This window comes from Megalops cyprinoides, chromosome 10 (assembly GCF_013368585.1).
Source record: "Megalops cyprinoides isolate fMegCyp1 chromosome 10, fMegCyp1.pri, whole genome shotgun sequence".
NCBI lineage: Eukaryota > Metazoa > Chordata > Actinopteri > Elopiformes > Megalopidae > Megalops > Megalops cyprinoides.
In genome coordinates this window covers 10090037-10109380 of record NC_050592.1, presented here as the reverse complement: position 1 = coordinate 10109380, position 19344 = coordinate 10090037, and the positions used below count along the sequence as shown (strand labels likewise).

The window sequence follows — 19344 nt, the reverse complement described above, 5'->3', positions numbered from 1 at the left end:
TAAGTTAGAATTAACATATAAAAGCAATATGAATGCATGTTCTTTAAATGTCATTTATTTAAATATAGTTGGGATACTACAGTCCTGAAGGGCTAGTGTGTTCATGGTTTTCAATCCATTTAAGTTCAGAGAAAGTTAATAAGAATCTATTTGGGTACATCGACTAACCATTACTTCCCCAATATAAGTCTTATAATCAGTGTCTTATTGAAAGCCATAGAGAAAACCTGCTGGCCCCTGAGGACTGGATGTGTTCATACTGGAAGTGAAGCATTGCCTGTCTGTAGATCCTGAAACATCAACAGAGTCACCATCGGATGTACCCGTAGTCAGTCACGTATGTCAGTAACAACTAATGCACCAATAATCAAGCCTGGTTTTGTTGTAGTGTAGCTGTGTGCTATCTGAACCAAACTTGCTGTATAGAAGAGGGCTTTGTCTCTGGTTTATTTGCACTAATTTGAGAGCTTCTCTGTCACTTTCTCCAGTTTCCATTCTGTGATGGTACAGAATCATGTACGATTGTAAGAGAAGATAAATATTGATCCTTTATTAAATATTTTCTTTATGACATGTAAAATGGAGTCTATTCTTGCTATTGCTTAGATGTAAGATACTGTTCATATGGGTCAAGCTGCCTTGGACTTTTTTGTGACTATTCTCAGGAAATCTTGAGCAATGCACTAAATGATTATGCAAAATGTATGGGGAGATGTCTATGTACACAGAAGTGCTTGAAAGTGTTCACACCCTTTGTTTAATGAATAATTTCATGGTAGGCGTCATTTTCAGATCTGGGTTAAAATCAAATACAGAAGAATGATACCAACTCAAAACAGTTTATGAGAATAATTCCTCCTATGAATTATTGCTACATAAGTTGTATAAAATCTCTTGAAATCTAAAGTTATTTAAATAATATTTTTTTAAAGGAAAGGCATCTCAACTCAACACTGAGCACAGTTTAAAAAAGCCATTTTATTTACTTAATAGTGAACAACTGAATGTTTCAAATGAAGGGTGTTAATGCTACCAACTACAACAGTGCGAGTGTATGAGGTAGAAAATGCCAGCTGTGAAATGAATGTGTATAAACATGTGCTATTTGCTTTGACTTGGGTGAAGGGTTAGGGGTCAAGGTCTGTGAGACCTCCTTTCAGGGATGATTCCTCTTTTCTTTGTGTTTTTAGTGAATCATTTCTCCGTGGTGACTTTCCCTTCCTTTATTTCTGATATGATAAAGAAAACAAGTAAAAAAAAATAAACAAAGCTGTCTATTTAAATCTGTGTTTGGTTTATTTCAGTGCAAAAATTCAGGGATATGTCACATATTTAAAGTCTGCATACACTGTCTGCCTGCCAGCACCTTGCCATCCATCGCACAATATTGTTCTCCTTATTCAGTGGTCTAATTTAAAACAGCACTCATTTATGAGTGTTTGACTGCATTTGGAATAATGCATAATTACCCATAACCCTGAAGTACACTTCCACACATGTAATTATACATAAATGGGACAAAAGATCATGCTTGCAGAAAGGGTCTGAAGTGTAGGCTGAAGAAGTAGGTCACTCTGAATATCAGCATCTGCTAAATGACAATAACATAATGTGATGTAATACGAAGAACAATGGAGACTTTGAAAATCACATGCTTGCTTTAGTTATTCTGAGTAGACTTTGCAAGAGTTATGTTCTTTTTAGTCAGGTTTATGCCTTTTAAATTTGTTGTATTCAAGTGCTTTTTATTACATATGTGCATAAAAACATAACTGTTGGTGCCAAAACAAAATATGTTACGTAAAATGCAGTCTGCATATAACAAAATAATAACAACTAAGGAAAGAAGGACATTATTCATGTAGGATTAATTCAGAACTTCTTTCAGCACTGTGTTTAGCATGTGCTATGCAGAACGTTTTTGAAGTAGGCCTACATAAAGGCAACTCTTTGGGATATCTTTTTTTCTTGTTTTCTTTTTTATTTTCATGCAAGAAAAAATACATATTTTGCAGTTCATTTGTATTTGTAATAATCGAAAACAACCAATGCTAGAGGGTTAGCTGCAGTATTTGGCAATCATTTTAATGCAGACTTGGCGCACGGTGCAGCCATTGCTCTAAAGAGCACCTCTTAAGAAGGCTTCTACTGCTAATATGGACAGTTGCCACAGCTACTCATGATTTGCTTCTAATGCCGTAACCTGAGATTACAGCTAGGTAAACTGATCCTGGATCGGTTATTGAGGGGCACAAAGCACGGCTTAGCCTAGTAGACTAATAGCCGCACGAAATATTGCTGCGTAAAGTAACCGGGGACTTCTAAAAGGTGAGCAAGAGAGTAATTTCCCCATTCTGTATTTTGATTATGTTGTTGATTTATCTAAGGTGCTCAAATGGTGTCAATGACTGATTTCTCTCGTTCAGTTGAAACGCTAACGCTATTAGAATACGGTGAAGTCACTTTCTTGCCATTCCTGAAATAATACGCTACTGATCTACCTAACGTTAACAGGTGCTTGAGGTATTCCACAGACCGATAATTTACATATCTCGATGCACTTTTGAATATCAATACCGTATAAATGCTCGATTTGTTAGGATGTTGGTTAGACTCTTCTGACATACCTTCAGTTTTTTTCTTGCTAGCTGCTAAAAGCCGTGTTATCTTATTACGCAGACTTCTTAACGTTAGAGGTGGTGGAGTTTTAGCGAGCTAGTTAGCCGTTAGTTAGCTCATTAACGACACTTCACTTGGATACTCTGATCATTAAACGCTGATCAAAATCAATTTTTAACGTCAGGCTTGCTACTAGGTGGTTTATCAGCCAAATTAATCATATGGAGTCTGATCTGTCCCACTTGATGTGAATATAATTTAATTAAAAGTGGCAAGGGGTCACAACACCGTCTACAAGATGGCCTAACGAAGTGTAGTTTTTATTTCATTTTCTTTTTATTACTTTCGAGCTACCCTTGCTACTGTAACGTGAGAACTTTTGTTTACTTGTGGTCACGTTTTAATATTGCTGTATTTCATAACCCGACTGACAGACTCTTCCAATCACTTTTCTCTCACACAGTGGACAACCATAAGGATAACTGCAACGATAAATGGAGTATACCGCAAAGTGCAACATTACAGTGTAGCCATAGTGGTAATGAAATTGACGGTGTTACTCTCCGTTTGCAGTGCAGCATGCTTTCCCTGTCACGGGCGTTGGTGGGTGCTGGAGTGCGCTCGCCGGCCGCAGCCAGTCACTGCGGCGCGGCAAGTCTGGTCCGGTGCAACAGCACCGCTGCCCAAGAGGTATTCGTCGGAAGCGTTCTCTTCACCGTGATCCACACTGACATCCTTCGTTTGATAAATATTAAATGTAAAACTCTTAAAACTTAAGACTAAACTTAAAAATAACAGCCCAACATTATTGCTATGGTTTAGTCCTCAAAACAAACTTGGTACATGCAGTCACAAGCACATTTGAAGACAGTTACTTTTTTGGTGTAGTCGCAGACTTCTGTGCGTCAGAGAAGATTCACCTTAGCCTAGATTTACCTTTACCTAGGAGTCTGTGTTCTGCAGCATTATTAAAGGAGAGTATGTTATGCATATCTGTCTTTTCACATTCATGATTACATTTGACCCATTTTCAGTTCTAAATTAGTTGTGTGTGTGTGTGTGTTTTTTTTTTTAAGGAGAAGCCAAAAAAGACAAAATTCGGTCCCTTAAGTGATCAGGACAGAATTTTCACAAACCTGTACGGCCGCCATGACTGGAGGTACCATCTGCTACAAAAGTGCACAAGCACGCTACAGCTGAATACACTATGCACTTTATACATAAATCTTGTGCTCCTGTACATACATGTATTGTATTATGACACTTTCAAAGATACAATTAAGTAGGCTTATACAAATTATTTATGCCATATATACAGCTGCATTCTCCTAGCTTTTAGATTCTCCTTTATGGGTACTCTAAGACTGCCAAGCCATAGTTTTGAACACACAATCATGCAAGTCCATAATCCAGCATTCTACTCACTACAATACCTACTGTGTGAGTGCATAAAAAAGCTCCATGACTACACTTCTGCATTTCACATGTGAATTCTTATTCTTCCCCTCCTCAGACTGAAGGGGGCCCTGAGTCGGGGTGACTGGTACAAGACCAAGGAGATCCTGCTGAAGGGGGTGGACTGGATCCTTAACGAGGTGAAGATCTCAGGTCTGCGTGGAAGAGGCGGAGCTGGGTTCCCCACAGGCATGAAGTGGGGGTTCATGAACAAGCCCAGTGACGGCAGGTCAGTTAAACAGTGATTTGAATCAGAACTTGACTGGATGTTTTCTGTGCTCCCCCAAACTACGTTGAATATCCATGGTAATTTTAGAATGTAGAGGAAGGGTGTCAGTTTAACTACAGCTACACCTGAACTCCACAGATCAGTCCCTCCCATCATTTTTTCACTCTCCAGACCAAAGTACCTGGTGGTGAATGCTGACGAGGGGGAGCCTGGCACCTGTAAAGACCGGGAAATCATGCGCCATGACCCCCACAAGCTTGTGGAGGGCTGCCTGGTAGCTGGGAGGGCTATGGGTGCCCGTGCTGCCTATATCTACATCCGGGGGGAGTTCTACAATGAGTCCTCCAACCTGCAGGTAGTGCATCACACAGTGTTCCACTGATGCATTGTGGGACATGTACATGTACCTGATTTGACAGCCACATATTTTCAAGAATTTGACAAGGTCCATACAGTAGCAACCTTCAGGTGACAGACTGGGCAAAAATCTTACATCTACAGTCCATCTATTCATGTGTCAGACGCTTTTATCCAAAGCGACTTACAAGTGAGACAGAGTGCAACACAAGCAAAAAGCCATATAAGGTGTCACTGCAGTCTTATGCTGTAAAAGCCTTAATGCATTCTTATACTACACAAAAAAACACAATAAAGTCATCATCAAAGGCATTATAACAGTATTATACCACAAAAATAGCAGACATATTGTCATTTACCAAAAAACAGCAGTTGAAGTACAATGCTTTTATCTGAGGTGTTATGCAGAAGCTCTCTCTCTCTGATCATTCCCTCCAGGTTGCAATTAACGAGGCCTACGCTGCAGGTCTGATTGGGAAGAATGCCTGCAACTCTGGGTATGATTTTGATGTGTTTGTAATGCGAGGAGCAGGCGCCTACATCTGTGGGGAAGAGACTGCACTTATTGAGTCCATTGAGGGTAAACAGGGCAAACCCCGCCTGAAGCCCCCCTTCCCTGCTGACATAGGTGAGAGAGGGGGCAATTTTTTTTTTTATTTCACACATTACCTATGTAATTTCAACAAATTAAAATCAGATTCTTGAGATGAGTTTGTAATTTAACCTTTTGAATTTAAATTTTTGCATTTTTTAAAATTTATTTTAATAATTTTATCTGATGATTTTATATTAACTCTTCACTTTCTGGTTTCAAGGGGTCTTTGGCTGCCCAACAACTGTTGCTAATGTGGAGACAGTTGCGGTGGCTCCCACAATCTGTCGTCGTGGTGGCTCATGGTTCGCAAGCTTTGGGAGAGAGAGAAACTCTGGGACAAAGCTCTTCAACATCTCTGGGCACGTCAACAAGCCCTGCACTGTAGAGGAGGAGATGTCTATTCCTCTCAGAGATCTGATCGAGATACATGCAGGTGAGGCCTCCATGCCCTTCACTCACACTCTGAAACTAGCCATTCAAACACCTGCAATGCTTCATGTTTCTAATTTGCATCTGAAAGACTCATCACATGAAGAAGTGCATAATTATATTGAACAGTATTTTTATTACTTAAACTGCATGACTGATTTGAAATCTATCCTGAGATTAGTGTAGAGAGAAATTTTTGAAGGAATTGAAAAATGAGATAACAATATCTCAATTCTCAGTAGGCCAACAATGGAAATATGTAGTTTAATGTGTAGGAATACCTTCAACTAGTTGCATGTTTGGTACCGTGTAATTGGACATAACCACATTTTACATGGCCAAGCCATTACCTTTCAGGTAATTCTCTTTGGCCGCTAATGCACTATAATATGGTGTCACTTTCTTTCTCACACTGTATGTGTGTCATCATTTGGTAGATCAGAAACGCACACATTCTGTCCTTTTTTCATCACCAAGTAACCCTGTTGTTCTTGAGTGTTTGTATTGGGACTTCAGCCCCTGGCAGCTAAGGGTATAACTGCATTGTTTTCTCTGACTGATAGCGTGACAGTTGTCTTCAATGTGCTTTGAGTAGGAGGAGTACGAGGTGGCTGGGACAACCTGCTGGGAGTGATCCCAGGGGGCTCTTCCACTCCCGTCATACCACGCTCTGTGTGTGATGACGTGTTGATGGACTTTGATGACCTCATCCGGACACAGACTGCTCTGGGTACTGCTGCTGTGATTGTCATGGACAAGTCTGTAAGTAATTCACTTTCTTTGTTTAACTTTCATGCTCAGTAGTGGAAATATCTATTATTATGATAAACTATATGGCCAAAAGTATGTGGACACCCCTTGTAATTATTGAGTTCAGGTGTTTCAGCCACGCCGATTGTTAACAGGTGCATAAAATCAAGCACATAGCCATGCAATCTCCGTAGAAAAACCTTGGAAGTAGAATGGGTCATACTGGAGAGCTCAGTGACTTTAAATGTGGCACTGTTATAGGATGCTATCTTTGCCACAAGTCAGTTTGCGAAATTTCTGCCCTACTAGATCTGTCCCGGTCAACTGTAAGTGCTATTATTGTCAAGTGGAAGCATCTAGGAGCAACAACAGCTCAGCCATGAAGCAGTAGACCACATGGGGCCACCGAGTGCATGTGGTCTACCGCTTTGTGCTGAGCTGTTTTTCAGGGTTTGGGCTAGGCCCCTTAGTTCCAGTGAAGGGTAAGATTAATGCTACAGCATACAAAGACATTTTAGACAATTGTATGCTACCAACTTTGTGGCAACAGTTTGGGGAAGGCCCTTTCCTGTTCCAGTGTGACTGTGCCCCTGTGCACAAAGCAGCGTCCATAAAGACATGGTGTGACGAGTTTGGTTAGGAGGAACTCCAGTGGCCTGCACAGAGCCCTGACCTCAACCTCATTGAACACCTTTGGGATGAATTAGAATGCTGATTGTGAGCCAGGCCTTTCCGTCCAACATCAGTGCCTGACCTCACAAATGGTCTTTTGGCTGAATGAGCACAAATTTCCACAGACACTCCAAAATCTTGTGGAAAGCCTTCCCAGAAGAGTGGAGGCTGTTATAGCTGCAAAGGGGGGGGGGGGGGGGTTGGGCAACTCCATATTAATGCCCATGGTTTTGGAATGGGATGTCCAATAAGCTCATATAGTGTAGGTGTGATGGTCAGGTGTCCACATACTTTTGGCCATATAGTGTACACTACCTCAGTTGGTTATACTTAACCATCTGATTGTGTTTTCATACAGTTATGTCATATGAAGTGAATCAGGTACTTGCTGGAGTTTTATCACATATAAACAAGTTATTGTTATTGCAGACTGATGTCATCAGAGCTATTGCTCGTTTGGTTGAATTCTACAAACATGAGAGCTGTGGGCAGTGCACACCATGCAGAGAGGGTAAGGAGCTGTGGTTAAATTCTCCTAAATGCATAGATATTCCACTGTCTAGGTCTGAACTCTGAGTATTATTAAGTGTAAAGAACTCATTAATGACACTTGGCGCACACACTGAATATACAACAGTGAAACTTCCAGTCTCTTGATATACTAAAATACCACGTTTCTCTCTCTTCTCCCTTCTTCTTGCAGGTGTGGACTGGATGAATAAGATGATGTGGCGGTTCGTGCGTGGCGATGCACGAGCATCTGAAATTGACATGATCTGGGAGATCAGCAAGCAGATTGAAGGACACACTATCTGTGCACTGGGAGATGGAGCTGCCTGGCCAGTGCAGGTGAGGGAGTGGAGCAGCGAATGGGGAATGAGTTATACTGGGTGTCAGGGCTACTTGAGAGGGATTAGGTGATTCTGGGCACTGGGATGTCAAGAAGGAATGTGGCTTATTAAAGAGACTTAATTATGTGACAGACAAAGTCTGATTGGTGAGTGTAGGTAAAGGATGGCAGTGAACAGAAATTAAAGAGAGTATATCAACTTGATTTTAGTCTAGGCGATACATGTGAGGGCCCCATGTTGTCAGAGTATTGGGAGAAGTTTACAGAGATAGGGAGATCTTGTGCCAGGAGAAGGACAAGGCATGCCCTCTACCTGTATGAACGACTGCTAATCTATCAATCTGTCTGTCTCTGTTCTGCCCCTCCCCCATACCTCTATCTCAGGGATTAATCCGACATTTCCGTCCTGTGATGGAGACTCGCATTGCGGAGTACCAACAAAAACAGCAGGCCAGAGCTTAACTCCTCCCCTCCTACCAGCTCTGACTGTCCCTCGTCTCCTGCCTGACTTAGTTTGACCACATTGCTTAAAAAGAATGAGCATTTTCTTTTGCTGGGGGTAACATGTATAACATACGATAGAAATCTTTGAAATCTGCAAATAAAGTTTCCGCAAACCCTAAACTGGTCTTTTGTATTTGACTGAATTACAAATTTAGATATTGTAGACGCTGACGACGCAGTAGTTTTTTTTTTTTTTTTTTTGCATGACACTACAAGAGATAAGTTTACTAAACATTTCTGTTAGTGTGAATTTCATGTGTCCGACCCGAAAGAAGCCTGCAGATTAAATGCTGTTGTGCAATTCGATATTGTTTTTGCTCGCCAAACAATTGGGTGCTCATTTTGTTAGAAAAGGACATGTTAGATCTGGGGAGTGATGTGCAAAATGTTGACAATGGTGACTAATTGTAGCTAGTGACGCAGAAACGTGAACCTTGCAATGTGACGCCGGAAGTAGTTCTGTCGAGTTTCCGTGCTAGGCTGCAAGCAGTTTCTGTAGCTCCGTCAAGAAAACAAACTCCAGTGGAGTTTTAGGTGTTTTTAACGAGGAGGAATTTAATAAAATAAGTAGTTGATGTCATTTGGTGGGACGCAGAACGGCGGGTGAGTATGGATAGAGTTGTTCCTGGGTTCGTTTTCGTCACGGACACCTAGCCAGCTTGCTAGCTTTGTGTTATTCTTTTGCTGCTAGCAAGACAGCTATGTTAGCTAACAAGGGTAAGGAATGCATTTAACATGGCGGATTGTTTGGGCCGCCTCGTTAAGGCTAGCCTGTATATATTTGTTAAATGAGTTAGTCAGGTAACAGTGTTCAGTTGTCAAGAACGATATAATATCTGTTAGCATTTTGACACCGCGTCATTTTAATATGTTCACGGATGGGTAAGTGGTCTCTGTGTTGGTTGCTGGCTAGCTCACTGGCTAACTAGCAAGACTATAAACAGAATGCGAGCAGAGTAGCTAAAAGGCTAAGTTAGATAAATGTTCATACCGCTGTAGCTAATATCTTGCTAGCTCATCGAGTTATTTCCGAAATTCGGGCGCCTACAAAAATGCGTCTTTCTTCAGTGACACCTTTGGCTAGCTGGCTAGTTATGTGCGGTTGCTCTTGACTGAAGCGACTGTCGTTTAGCTTGGCAAGCTGTTACTATTTATTTCCAGCCGTTACACTCCGGCCATAATCAAAACAGCTGTGTTAGCATGTCAAACGCTTGTCAAAGGGTCAGTATCGTGCATATACTTTGGATTTCCTTCATGTCGAACATATTGTAGCGAGCAAATTTGTGCTTTATATATACGACTATGAGCGCAGTGGTTAAACGCAAGCTATCAAGCTAACGTCAAAACAAGCAGCAAGCGAGCGAGCTAACCAAACGACTTTCGTGAGCTAGCTAGGTAGTTAAAAGGCTATTCAACAGTTTTTATGTAACTTTTTAATGTTGGCTCGCTAGTTACCCACCTAACCACTATTAACGATATTTACGTAAATATACCTAACCTTTGGGTGGGTAAGTCTCGGCTTCCTACATCTGCATACTCTACACTAGCGTAGGAATAACGTATTTTAATGTATTTTACCGCTAGTATTGTTATTGTCTAATGTTAATTAGCTGACTGTCCTGCTATTGTGCTAGTTTACTGTCTATCAGTTTCAATGTCTTAATTAGTTGAGAGTTTAATGTTATATTTAATACATAATTGATATACATGTTTAGTTTTAAATTAGTTTTTAAATAAGAATGTATGCACTTGGCTCATAGCCTTGGCTTTGTAAGTCTCCCCAGTGCTGCCAGACTTCCGATAAATTTATTAGAATTACTGTGTTAATAGGGTAACAACGGTCATATATAAGTCATTCAAATATGTAAATAATATGCTATTATTATATTTTCGCTTCTGCATTGTGATAGAAGTGTACGCGGTCTCAGATACTGAACGATTTTTTCACTTGTCACAGTTGCCAGCGGTCCACTGTGTCTCCTATCCTCAGGGCGCACAAGTTTTGGGTATGAGCTATCATAAACAAACATGCGCTGGGGACGTGAAACTGTTTATCGGTAGTGTTCAGCCATAAAACATTACAGATAAAAACACTACATCAACCAGCTAATTCCTTGCACGTCTCTTCGGTCAGTCGCCGCAGTAAGTGGGACCAGCCGGGTCCGGCTTCCATGGCGGAGAGTGAGGCAGCGCCCACCGGTGCCCTGGATGCGGCGGCCGCCGTGGCAGCTAAAATCAATGCCATGCTGGTGGCCAAGGGCAAACTCAAGCCATCGCAGATTGGTGTGCCTGGAGCTCCTGACAAAGTAAGGGCAACCCCCATCAGTTTGCATGCTGGTGTTTTATGATTTTGAAAGATCTATATCAGTGTGCTGAAATACACAAGCTCAGTAAACAGATGAATAGCAGCTAATCTATCAGTATGAAACCAGTTTGCAGTATTATCCTTAAATGTGCCCTTTATGAAATGAATTCCTTTACCTCCTGTAATTTGAAATGCTTGCATAGCATTTGAGTGTAGCCTTTGGTGGTCTCATCTGGCAGTTCAGGAGGTAAGGCACTGCGTTAGTGTAATCTACACGACCGCGATGTTCATGTGTGGCAGTCAGCCTTTGCATGCCTTGAGTACCTGACGTGACTAGTGCTCAGGTCTTCTGTCATGGCTCATGTACAGGCAGTAGAAAAAATAGGAAGCACTGGAGCAGGACGTGCAGACTGCAGGCGATGTTAGCTGGTCTCTGTCCCTGAAACAGGTGGCAGGGGCTGGGAAGGCATTGCCAGCCATGAAGACAAAGGATGACCTTGTCGTGGCGGAGGTGGAGATCAACGATGTCCCTCTCACCTGTCGGAATCTGTTGACCCGCGGGCAGACGCAGGATGAGGTCAGGGTCATGCTGATTGTGACGGTACCTGTTTGCGCTGAAGTCTCACGGCATGTCTCACCTTTCAGGCTAATTCTCTCTTTCCGCGTAGATAAGCAGGGTGAGTGGTGCAGCCGTGTCCACCAGAGGGCGCTACATGACAGCAGAGGAGAAGGGCAAGGCTCTGCCAGGGTGAGTTCTCCTTGAGAAACTCATTATCTGTTATATAATGTGATTATATTCATTACATCACTGAGCCACGGAGTTGGCACTGTTGTTTTTTTTTCTTTTCTTTAGGGATCGTCCTCTGTACCTGCACGTCCAAGGACAAACAAGAGACCTTGTCGACAGTCAGTATATTGCTACAAATCATAATCTTGTAACAGTATAATAGGAATACTTGTTAAAGCAATCACTTAATATAATTGCATAATGTGTAAGACAAGTTGCACCCAATCAATCTTTCAGGAGCAGTGAACAGGATTAAGGAGATCATCACCAATGGGGTGGTGAAGGCTGCCACCAGCTCCAGCTCCTCGTACAATGGTGCCACGGTCACCGTCTACCACCAACACGCCCCGCCACCCCCTTCACTGCCTCCCATGGGCCACAAACCACACTTTCAGTCAGGGGTAAGGAATTATTGTGTAGGTTATTGTTATGGTTGGTGCAGGGAGTCCTTCACAACTTTAGTAAAATGTCAGCATTAAGTATTTTTATGACACGGTTTATGGTACATGAGGAGCAAGGCTGACGAGTAGGAGTGAGAGTGTGTATAGTTTGTGTGTGGGGGAAGAATAGGGTTTACCTCATGACAGTGTGATTAATGACAGGCTTTCCAGGGTCATATTGTGTCATAAAAGCAGTGATCGCCTGTGTTTTCTGTCTAGCCTTCCCCTCTGTCAGCTTGTCTTGCTCCATATGGCCATCCCCCTTTAGCTCCCTTTGTCTGCTCTCCATTTCACCGCTCCCTTTCTGAGGTCCTTGTATGTTTTTCACTTGTTTAACTCTTCCATAGTGTCCCTGTCGTCCCTCCCCTGATTTTATGCCACCTTTAGTTCTCTTTTAGTCCACCTTTAGTTTATGCCCAGTATGTGTCTCCCAGTTTCTTGGTGTCCTCGTGACTAGTACTGTTCTTCCCTCTCCTGCTGTTTTCCTGTTTAACATAGTCGCCTCCTTTCTCCCAGATGCATTATGTACAGGATAAGCTCTTTGTGGGCCTGGAGCATGCTGTCCCGGGCTTCAATGTAAAGGAGCGTGTAGAAGGCCCAGGCTGCTCCTACCTGCAACACATCCAGGCGGAGACCGGGGCCAAGGTCTTCCTCAGGGGCAAGGGCTCGGGCTGCCTCGAACCTGCATCTGGCCGGGAGGCCTTCGAGCCCATGTACATCTACATCAGGTCAGTAGCAGGGCTGCTTCGTGGTGTCTTTGTTTGCTCTTCTTGATAACGTCTGACTTTGGGTGTATGCACAGACCTTGTAATTGCATACACTAACCCCTTAAACAAATAGGGAAAGTTGATACTTCACCGTAACACTTCCTATTTGAGTCTGTGCTCACTCAAGCTGATTGTGTGATATTAGAACTCTATAATGTGTGCATATGTACAGTATGTACTTATACATTTATACACACACACACACACTGTGCATATATTTACCTTGTGTGTGTGAATGTGTATGTACTCATATAGCCATGCAATCTCCATAGCCAAACCTTGGAAGTAGAATGGGTCGTACTGGAAAGCTCAGTGACTTTAAACGTGGCATGTCATAGGATGCCATCTTTGCCACAAGTCATTCTGCAAAATTTCTGCTCTACTACATATGCTCCAGTCAACTGTAAATGCTATTATTGTCAAGTGGAAGCGTATAGGACGTAAAAACCGCCTATCCTCAGTTGAATCACTCACTACAGAGTTCCAAACTGTCTCTGGCTGCAACGTCAGCACAAGAACTGTGCATCGGGAGCTTCATGAAATGGGTTTCCATGGCTGAGCAGATGCACACAAGCCCAACATCACTATGTGCAATGCCAAGTGATGGCTGGAGTGGTGCAAAGCACGCTGCCACTGGACTCTGACAACCCCAGTGGCCTGCATCTCAACCCCATTGAACACCTTTGGGATGAATTAGAATGCTGATTGTGAGCCAGGCCTTTCCGTCCAACATCAGTGCCTGACCTCACAGAGGCTCTTTTTGCTGAATGGGCACAAATTCCCACAGACACATTCCAAAATCTTGTGGAAAGTCTTCCCAGAAGAGCCGAGGCTGTTATAGCTGCAAAGGGTGGGGGGGGGGGGGGGACTCCATATTAATGCCCATGGTTTTGAAATGGGATGTCCAATAAGCTCATATAGAGTGTGTGTGTGTGTGTGCGCTGATTTTTTTTTTTGAGGACATGCTTTTTTTCTCCTTCTGCAGTCACCCCAAGCCTGAAGGCCTGGCTGCAGCTAAGACACTGTGTGACAACCTGCTGCAGACTGTGAGTATCTCCCTACCTTTGTCCCCGCGTCTCTCCCTCTGTCTGGCTCTGTATTGCCGTCTACATCATGTGACACCACAACGCTACTTCCCCACTGTGAATCCCTGTGAGTTCATTCTCCTCCTGTTTCTGAGATCGTCTTCCTGGTTCCTCTCTGCTTCGCGGTCTCTGCGTGAGGGGGAGCTAATGCTCTCCTGTCTGCCTTCCTCAGGTGCACGCGGAGTATTCACGCTTCCTCAGTCAAATGAGTGCCATGATGCCCACCCCAGGTACTGATCGCACCGCCCACTGTCAACACTGACCAAGCAGTTGTCGAATTTGTAGCTAAAGCGTATGTGGGTTTTCAGTCAGTACAACTCGGAAGAACAGGGCAGTTTGTTACACATAACTCATAAGGGAAAAGAGCAATTCATTCTCTGCTGAGTAAATGCTCCTAATGTCATGCGTATGGTGATTACGTATGGGGCACTGGGTAACTGTAATTGTGTGTTATGCATATGGTGTACGGATCTTGTTTCTTTTCCTGCAGGATTTATCCAGCCTCCAGCTATAAATGGAATGCCACCTCAGCCCCCCTACTACCCTCCTACAGGGTACCAGCCCAGCTACCCCCTCCCTGTTCCACCCCCGCAGCCTGTCCCGCCCCCGTACCCAGTACCCCCTCCGGTCCTCCCGGGGGCAGCAGCCACAATGCCCCCTCCCAGCTCGCAGTACCCTGTCACCCCTGCCCCTGCCTCCATCACACAGGTACAGTTGCAGTGCATATCTATATCAATACATTTCAGTACCAGTGATTACACCAGTGATACATTGTTTGTTAGCCTCTTATGGTATGGGAATATAAATTCATCTCTTTCTAGAAGACACTGTCCTGTAAGTACTGTATGTATAAGCACATTTTTATCATTGTGGAGAGATCCGCAAAATGGCACGGGCAACTTACATCAGACCTTGAGCCTCAGCTCCAAATATGTCTTTCACAGTTGTATCGAAGCAGTAGAATCGCAGGGAATAAATAAAACGCATGATCGGGATTTATAATGTCATGATAACGTAACTCTCCCCTCCAGCCCCCTCTGCCCGGACCTTTCCCCCCGTCTGCTCCAGCCCAGCCCAAAGCCACGCCCACTCCAGTGCCCGCCAACCCCCCACAGAAGCGACGCTTCACTGAGGAGGTGCCAGACGAAAGGGACAGCGGGCTGCTCGGATACCAGGTGAATCCCCGCTCCGCCTTCCTCTTATCCTGTCAGTGTGAGAGGCCACGTGGGTATTTGTGTGCTCAGCATTTAAGCCCATTTACACAACCATTGACCTGGACAGTAATAGCCATTTTAATTTGCTCAGTTGGATGCACATCCACTAAGATGGAAATGGAGGCACAGCATTGTGAAAGACTGCTGTTGATGTTTTTGAGTAGTAAGACCAAGAGGTGACTTATGCTGTGCTGGTAACCTGTTAGTTTGGACATGAACGATAATCTGCAAACTGTAACTACTGTGCAAAATCAAGTAAAGAACCACTGTACACTCTGACACACGTGATTAACATCAAACCAGTATTTTTCCAGCACTGGTCTGACTCAGTCAGTAGGCACCTGTAGGTTATTTTTGTCATTTAAGCTGATGGTGTAAATTCAAAATATAGTTTTAGGTGAGGGAATGTCTCTTGTGTTTCAGTACATATGCGTTTGCCCAGTGTTTGACTTTTAGGTGCATGTATGTATATGTCTTTGTATCAACATATATACCTAAGCAAATATTTTTAGTGCTTGTTGCTAGTACTAGCAAAATGATGCATTTGAATATGCGAAACATTGAAATTGTTGAAGTGGTGGCACAAATAGCCATATAAATGGTCTATTGTCTGGACTGTGTTAGAAAAGTTGCTGGTTCTCTGCACAATATTGTGTATTTATTACCTTTACGTTTTTAACACAATTATGCCGCCATCACCCAAGTAATAAGCAGTTATGGTGATGGCACTGGTAGGGTATTGCGGTTATTCAATATTTGTAGTGGAGGAATCCCCCCTTCAGGACACAGCAGCAGTCATCTACATTTTCTGTATTTAGAGCTGACTGCTTTTGTTTGTACGCTTGTATGGTTTGTGCTTGTTAGGATTGTGGTGTTTGTATGTTCCAGTAAATTACTGATGGTGTAGTTTTTGGTTGTGCTAGTTAAAAGAAAATTTGGGTAAGTGTCTCTCAGCAGCTATATCAAGTATGAATATATTTATATGACATGGGCAAAGTAAAGTTGTTTTGTAGATCTGGCAAGGAATCAGGAGAAATAGCTTGTTTAGGGCCCATTTGTAATGTGCATGTTTTTATGTGCACATGTAACAGTGTCAAGCACAACAGGTGAGTTTGTCCTGATTGAGACATCTATTGGTGTCCTCTGTGACACTGTGACCCCCCAGTTTAAATGGCGAAAAAACCTTTTTAATAATATGCTGCAGTACAATGTAAAGAAACAGGTTATGTCAGGATGATTTCATTTTTCATTATGTAAGCATTCCATGCTCCTACAGAGCTTATATTTGGGGCTAAGACAGTAGATAAGGCAGAGGGTGGTAGTGTTTTAGGGGAGCTTCCAGGTCAGGATGTCAGCTAATGCGGTTGTGTTTTTCTGCTCATAGCATGGACCCATTCATATGACTAATTTAGGTGCAGGCTTCTCTGTGGGCAGCCCAGAGGCTTCAGGACCCCCTCCAGCCAGTTCCCCTGGGGCTCCAACTGAGAGGGACAGGTAACCATTTGACACACACTGTGCCACCATGAACACCACAAATGGAAAAGTAGTTGTACTGTGTCAAATCTTTACAGTCCTTGCTAATACAGTATTGTATTATAATAACTAATTAATACCCCATGTTGTAATACAATATTGATGATATACTGTGGAATCCCTAAAATAATCAATCACATTTTACATTCGCTCCTCATCACACTTTTTGTACACTAGAGCCCTGGGTTTTTTTTTGTGTTTGTGACATCTTGTCCTGTCTGCCTCTCAGTAGGCAGCTAATGCCTCCGCCACCCCTGCCGATGAATGGAGTACGACCCAAGACAGAGGAGAGGAGGCCGCTGACTGGCTCCCTGGGTGAGTATTAACCCCAGTATCCTGGTCTGGCTCACGCTTCCTCCTAACAGAATTGGTCTCAGTCTAATTGCTCTGGGCCTCTAGTTGCCTAATGGACCCTGCACCTACAGTAGCCCATGATCATCAGATTAAAGATTAACAATCAAAATTTTTTCAACTCAAGAGAAAGCAATAGCAATGTAAAATTACAAGATGTCAGAAGTAAAAAAAAAAAAGGATTGTTTTTAAAAAAAAAAAAAAGACATTCTCAAAAGTTGTATTCCTTTTTGGAAACTGTTGCGCTCAGGGTCTGCATAAATGAGCTCATTGCTAAAAGCTTAACATTAAAATGGCTGTAGTACTGACAGATGAGAGGTCAATGCCCCAGCCTCTCCGTATCTCTCTTTCCTCTCTCCCGGTTGCTGGTGCCATCAGCCAGCTGTCCCTCTCTGATGACATCATCAGGATGGAGGAGCGTCTGTGCCCAAGCCCTCTCGCTCACTAACATGGCTCTCTTTCTTTTTTTGTGTTTTCTCTCTCTTTCTCTTTGTGTTCTTCTCTTCCATGTCTCTGGGGGGATGCCTGACGGTTTCGGGCGTGGGTGGGGGGTGGGTCGGCTCTTCGCTGCGATGTCCCGCTTCCCGATTGGACCGACTGAACGCCGTCCCAATCAACCGATGGCTGCCGACCCACGCCTGCCTCTCTACTCCTCCCTCCCACTCTCACTCACACATCACTCTTTCAAAACACAAACGCAAATTATTAACTATTTGTCTCCCCCTTATAAACTTGATTTTTTTTCCCCTTAAACCGATAACTTTAATGTAATTGTTCTTGTATGCGTGTGCTGGCATATTGGTGTTCTCTCTCTCCCTCTATCTCTCCCTCTATGTTCCTCCTCCTCTCTTCCTATGCCCACCCTGTCTCAGAGCCAGCAGCAAAGCGCATGAAGACCGGGCTGGTGGCCTACACAGGAGACTCCTCGGACGAAGAGGACGATCACGTGACCTCCAAGACTGCTGGGGCAGGTAACGGGGGAGGGGCCTCCTCCACTGGCTGGACGCTGGGGTACCGTTGCCCCCCTCCCCCACCCCCGCGCCCCAAAACACAGGCCCAGCAGCCCATGCCATTTTGGATGGCGCCATGAGAGACTTTCATCTCCTTCCTCCATTCCTGCCACCCCACTGCTTGTCTTTACTTTTAATAGTGGGAAGGTGGGGGCCCACTCTCCCAATCACTCGTTTTTTTTTTTTGTTTTGTTTTGTTTTTTTTAAATGCCTCTATCCTCAGTAGTGAAAAGGTATGGTGCTAAAATCGGGTGATTGTCACCAGGGATATGAATCCAGGAATCCAAGTTGGCCGCATTCATGGCTGTCTGTAGGGATGAACACCAGACACTGGGACTTGATTGACTCAATGCAGCAGTGCTGTGGACTGTCATACGAGCCGGGTCCTGATACATTGTGAAATATGGAGTAAACAGACAGACATGCCATGAATTTTTATTGAGTGGGGGAAACTGATGGAAAATGACTATCGCGCATCTCCAGGAGCAGAGTGTTGCTTGTACGAGTGATGAAATGGTGAACTGGAAAATGGAAGAATTGTAACAGAATTACCTTGTAATGATGGGGTGCGCATACCCCTCCTGCATCCTCCCTCAGTCCCAGCTCTCTACACCTCTCCATGTTCAAATCTGAAAGATGTCCTACCCCTCTAGGCCTGCATGGGAAATCCTCCACACAAGGTCCCACGATGTTCATTGCAACCCACACTGCTCTATCATCTCTCCCTCTCTCTCTCCCCTTGCTTTTGTTGAATAAATTAATATTGTTATTTATTTGTTTATATTTGCTTGTTTTCAGGTGTGTGGCAGTGATTAATTTTTCCCCACTTTTCCTAATGTCCCACTTTCAGATTGGAGAGGCAAAATGGAATTGAAACTGGTGAACCTCACTCACTTTCCTCTGTTGCCTGTGTGTACAATGCAGGTTGTTTGGTTCAGATTCCGTGATCATGTTTTCCAAAAATAAAGACCTTCCTGGTGTAACCGACAGCTTGGGAGTTTGCGCCAAGTCATGTGTGCGTGGGGGTGAAAAAAGCCGAAATGCGCTTGTTTCTTCCGAGCCCTTTATAACCACTTCGTAGTAACAAATCTTTCAGAAGAGAACAAGGAAAGTATGAAGACTCAAGATACTGCTGTTCCTTTCCAACTTTTGATACTTCTCTCACAGAACAAAGCCCTGTCCCTAAAATATATGGTACTTAAACAGTGGGAGTATTATGAATGAGCAGTTGAATCTAGAAAAGTTACATGTATACATGTCTAATTAATCTATTACAAATGTGGACATATGCATTTCATGTGCACATGCATTTAAGTCCAGTAATCAGGCATATATACAGTATTAGTTGTAGCATTGTCGATACACAAGTACCTTTGCTTTTTGTCTTATAAC

At 43.3% G+C, this 19344-nt stretch overlaps 2 protein-coding genes across 6 annotated transcripts; both read left to right on the top strand.

Annotated features, from left to right (window-relative positions):
* The first annotated feature begins 3198 nt into the window (after window positions 1–3198).
* LOC118785231 (NADH dehydrogenase [ubiquinone] flavoprotein 1, mitochondrial-like) lies at window positions 3199–8418 on the top strand. 2 transcript variants are annotated; one of them, XM_036539830.1, is made up of 10 exons: window positions 3199–3309; window positions 3702–3778; window positions 4133–4303; window positions 4475–4658; window positions 5099–5288; window positions 5476–5688; window positions 6280–6446; window positions 7536–7617; window positions 7810–7955; window positions 8341–8418. In XM_036539830.1, exons 1-10 carry the CDS (start codon window positions 3199–3201, stop codon window positions 8416–8418), a joined length of 1419 nt encoding a protein of 472 aa, XP_036395723.1. The 2 variants fall into 2 exon arrangements, with proteins under 2 accessions (XP_036395723.1, XP_036395722.1); XM_036539829.1 differs by having other exon boundaries at window positions 3699–3778.
* Window positions 8419–8931: 513 nt separating this feature from the next.
* On the top strand, window positions 8932–18935 carry khdc4 (KH domain containing 4, pre-mRNA splicing factor). 4 transcript variants are annotated; one of them, XM_036539189.1, is made up of 14 exons: window positions 8932–9063; window positions 10595–10766; window positions 11214–11342; window positions 11434–11513; window positions 11619–11671; window positions 11790–11953; window positions 12509–12720; window positions 13745–13805; window positions 14017–14074; window positions 14335–14552; window positions 14876–15019; window positions 16443–16552; window positions 16824–16906; window positions 17815–18935. In XM_036539189.1, exons 1-14 carry the CDS (start codon window positions 9035–9037, stop codon window positions 18030–18032), a joined length of 1731 nt encoding a protein of 576 aa, XP_036395082.1. In that variant the 5' UTR covers window positions 8932–9034; the 3' UTR covers window positions 18033–18935. The 4 variants fall into 4 exon arrangements, with proteins under 4 accessions (XP_036395082.1, XP_036395081.1, XP_036395084.1 ...); XM_036539188.1 differs by having other exon boundaries at window positions 16821–16906; XM_036539191.1 differs by lacking the exon at window positions 17815–18935 and having other exon boundaries at window positions 16471–16552; window positions 16824–16903.
* The last annotated feature ends 409 nt before the right edge of the window (window positions 18936–19344 follow it).

Excerpts from the sequence above, each read along its gene's own strand:
- LOC118785231 (XM_036539829.1), top strand. The coding sequence starts at position 3,199 with ATGCTTTCCCTGTCACGGGCGTTGGTGGGTGCTGGAGTGCGCTCGCCG. Across the intron at positions 3,779-4,132 it reads TACGGCCGCCATGACTGGAG|ACTGAAGGGGGCCCTGAGTC; the intron begins GTACCATCTGCT and ends TCCCCTCCTCAG. Across the intron at positions 5,689-6,279 it reads TCTGATCGAGATACATGCAG|GAGGAGTACGAGGTGGCTGG; the intron begins GTGAGGCCTCCA and ends TGCTTTGAGTAG.
- khdc4 (XM_036539188.1), top strand. The coding sequence starts at position 9,035 with ATGTCATTTGGTGGGACGCAGAACGGCGG. Across the intron at positions 11,514-11,618 it reads AAGGGCAAGGCTCTGCCAGG|GGATCGTCCTCTGTACCTGC; the intron begins GTGAGTTCTCCT and ends TCTTTTCTTTAG. Across the intron at positions 13,806-14,016 it reads GTGACAACCTGCTGCAGACT|GTGCACGCGGAGTATTCACG; the intron begins GTGAGTATCTCC and ends TGCCTTCCTCAG.